This window comes from Cryptomeria japonica, chromosome 8, assembly GCF_030272615.1.
Source record: "Cryptomeria japonica chromosome 8, Sugi_1.0, whole genome shotgun sequence".
NCBI lineage: Eukaryota > Viridiplantae > Streptophyta > Pinopsida > Cupressales > Cupressaceae > Cryptomeria > Cryptomeria japonica.
In genome coordinates, this window is record NC_081412.1 from 551,200,730 (window position 1) to 551,204,679 (window position 3,950).

General features: G+C 33.2%; 1 protein-coding gene across 1 annotated transcript; it reads left to right on the forward strand.

The window, feature by feature from the left end:
* Nucleotides 1-1,377: 1,377 nt before the first annotated feature.
* LOC131067078 (LOB domain-containing protein 29-like) lies at nucleotides 1,378-2,988 on the forward strand. The gene is made up of 2 exons (XM_058002005.2): nucleotides 1,378-1,668; nucleotides 2,614-2,988. Exons 1-2 carry the CDS (start codon nucleotides 1,378-1,380, stop codon nucleotides 2,986-2,988), a joined length of 666 nt encoding a protein of 221 aa, XP_057857988.2.
* Nucleotides 2,989-3,950: the final 962 nt, after the last annotated feature.

Below are 3,950 nucleotides of genomic sequence, written 5' to 3' on the forward strand. Positions count from 1 at the left end.
TTAATTTTTCATAGGTTACCGAGGAACCAATCATTCTATGTACTTTCTGTGTATGGAAGAAGAATGAAATGGTGCAGTGGCGAGCATATCCTCCAGGATACCACTTCTGACTTGGTTGAACCAATGATGTTGGGAATGACCAACACTACCTTTCGGGGGTTCTTTTATATAGCCACTGTTAGTAAACTACTCAGCACTCAATGCTGTGAACAACCAAAGGATAATAAATATTTGCATTATTAGTTTTAAGAAACTGAACAGCCTCTTGGTATTAAGTTCATTTTAATAATCATATTAAAAAACCAGATTCTCTAAAACAGAAAAATAATTTTAAAAGTTTCTTATTTATATCTCATTGTTCAAGATTATTTTAATTATATAAATAATACATTCTCACGATCAAAACTTTAATGTTTGGTGAGGATTATCAATCCTAATCATATGTAACTATGCTTATGGGAAAAATCATTAAACTAATTTCATATAAATATAGTTTTGAAGACAAAACACTTGCAAGGGCAAATTAATGATTAATAATGCTCGGCACTCCAAGCCATTCTTAGTTAGAGATTAGGTTGGTGTTCGCTTTTCATGGGAGTTGTCACTTGCAAAAATATGAATAGAACAAAACTTTTGCATACTAAACCTTGAGATCTTTCTAAAATTGAATGTTCAGATCAAATTGGAATTGACTCTTCATTAAAGAAGTTTGGAATACATTTTACATATCTCATTAGTGACAAAACTATGAATATTTGAGATATTTGTCTGATCGGAAGTGAACTTCAGATTAAGGTAGCAGGCAAGGGACGGAAACGGTAGGGCTCACTTGTCGGTGATAATCATTTGTCTTTCCCACCTTCCATTCCGAAAGCTACTCTAAGAATTTAAATTTTATCAAACCCAACAATTTTATGCCAGAAATAACCACATAAACATGTCCCTACTTTCACCATATTTTATGTAGGCTGGCTCATGTCACGATAGAATCCCACCTTAATAATGTGCAATAAAAAATACAAAGCAGGCTGCAGCTCAAATTAATTGATAAAGAATTTGCACGGTTTGTACGATGATTGCATTGTATGCAAAGTAGTTCTAAGTAATTTCTTTTAATTTTTTCAAAAGTTCGCAGTTAAATCAGTTTATTAGAATAATATACCCATTAACTTTTAATTTTGGTTTCAGTTGTTATGTCGGGCAATGAACAACAGCAAGGGAACGTGATAGTGAGTGCACTGGAAAATAAAATTATCATTCAATTTTGTGTACGCCAATCTGTTCTCTTGCTTAAGGTCGTTGGCCTTCTTATAAGCGATTTATTTCTGCTTCTTCCACACCAAAGTTAACAGAAGTTAGCATCCATTTTGTCTTCTAATGGCAGCAAGAGAAGGAGGAGCACCCTGCGGAGCTTGTAAGTTTCTGAGGAGAAAGTGTGTGAAAGGGTGTGTGTTTGCTCCTTATTTCTCTACAGAGGAACTGGGTGCAGCTCATTTTGCTGCAATACATAAGATCTTCGGTGCAAGTAACTTCTCTAAGTTGCTGCACAACATTCCATCGGAACAAGAAAGATTTGATGCAGTTGTCAGCATATCGTACGAGGCACAGGCTCGCCTCCAGGATCCCATTTATGGCTGCGTTTCACACATCTCTGCTCTTCAACAGAAGGTTTGTTTATATATCCCTATTTAGAACTCTTATTAAGGTCTTTATTCATTCAAATCTAAGTATTTTCACAGTATTAAACTCTCCGAGTAGCTTCGGGATATGGGTCTAGAACTTTTATTAGTGACCACCGTTTAATCTAGAGTTTTTATTGCAAACCTTATATAGGGCGTTGGATAACAACTACTCTTTAAAGACAGGTGTCCACTATTTCAATAATCGTATCTATTCTCATTTGGATGTCTAATCTATAGACTGAAAATAATAGACCTATTTTGAAACTAATAGCTACTACATATAATTTGATAAGTCACTAATTTGTGTAATTCTACAGTTTAGATATCTACATTTAAAACGGAAATATTCGTTCTTGCCATTACCTAGGATACAAAGATTTAATTCATTTTTCCAGGAATAAATCTCAAGATGTCTATGCCAATCTTAACAACACCTTAAAAGTAGAAAGTGGTGATTTATTTTCTATTTTAGGCTGCATTAGATGCTTGTGAAGTCAATGTCATTGATCTATGCATTTGAAATTAATTATCCCTTGTAGTCTACTTTTTGTGATTCCATCAACATTAATTGATTTTGATGTAACTGCAATCACTATATCCTGCAGATCCCTTCAATAGTTATCAATTATATCCTGGCATGCCATGTACGCAAGTATTTACCTTCAATCTTCTCAACGAGTATATCTTCTTGATATTAAAAAATGAACCCATTAAGATTGAAGATGTCAAGTTCCACTAGTAATGGACCTTTACTTTATGTTGTAAGATCTATGCAAATTTTAACATAGCAATACAAGAAGTTCCTACTGTCCTTAACCCTATGAATTCCATTTACTCTTCTTGTAAGATTAAGACTAGAAGACCACAAATCCTAAATTCAACATTTAGGATTAAAATTATTGAACAGAATCTATTGTTTTCCATTTTGCAGGTTGCACATTTGGAAGCTGAACTGAGCATTGCTCACTCTAGGCTTGTTGCTAGCTCTGACAGGACATCATTAAGACCTTCCCCTCACGCTGAAATCTCTACTTCATCATATTCTAGACCCTACGAAGATCATTATTATTCTTCAAGTGAGCCACAGTCAAGCCATCAAAGTGCGTCAGAGAATGTTGCATTTTACTTCGAGGTGAAAACTGATAAGAACTTGTGCTTTTCCACGAACATGGACTACTGCGAAGATCTCTCTGTAGGCCATCACACGAATGCTTTCGAAGATGAGATAAAATCGTTGCAGGCAAGTCAAGTGGATGGGGGAGATCTCCACGCTTTGGCTTTTAATATCCTTAGAAGTAGAAGCTGAGCTACCAGAAGCATGCTGAAAATTCCTTACACAATACTGCATTTGAAGAGTTCTCTGGTACCCATCTTGGACAAATAATTCATTCCTCAGAGCTCTCAACTTTGGAAGGGATAATAATTATTTTAAGGAAAAAAAACAAACTATTTTGTATTATCAATTTTTGGAAAAGAGCATGGGTATATAATTTTAACCATTATCAATGTGGGAGTAGTTGCACAGGGTGTAATAGTTGTACACTTACTTGTTCTTATAATATCCAGTCATGTCATATATTTATACTATTTATTGTAAATAATTAATCTACATATAAATAAAAAAATTACCAAGTGCTGGTCAAAATGGACCAATATTTGAACACAAGAGAACCTATAAATGTTATATAAAAAAGGCATAAATACGTTCATTAACAAGTGAAATAGATAATTTTTTATTTTAAATAAAATATTATAGCTATTCACAGTGTCATTTATAAAATAAGATTCTCACTTAAAAGGGTACTACTGTCATAGTGAAAAAATATTATTCTTATGTGTACATCTATTGGAGTAACAATGTATATGCATTGGAGTACTTCATATTTATAATTTCCCTTATCACAAATAAAAGGTGAACACAATAAATACCTTTTTTTTTTCATGAAATGTGAAGGATTGTCCAAAGGTATTAGTGTTCAACAATTGGTCTCTTTATGTTCAATATAAGTTATATTCTATATAATAATATTTTTTTGATTACTTTAGCAAGGAAAGTGCCCTAAATCCTCACAAAACAACTAAACTAGAGAGCAACTAAACAACCTCAAGCATCACATATCCAAACACCCAAAAAGCATAGAAACAACTCTCAAAAGTTAAAAAAAAACTAGCATACCAACACTAACACAAATTAAACTACTAATAGGTAACTGCAAAAAGTCCATAGTAATATAAGAGTATTAGAATAAAGATAAAATAACGCCCTAA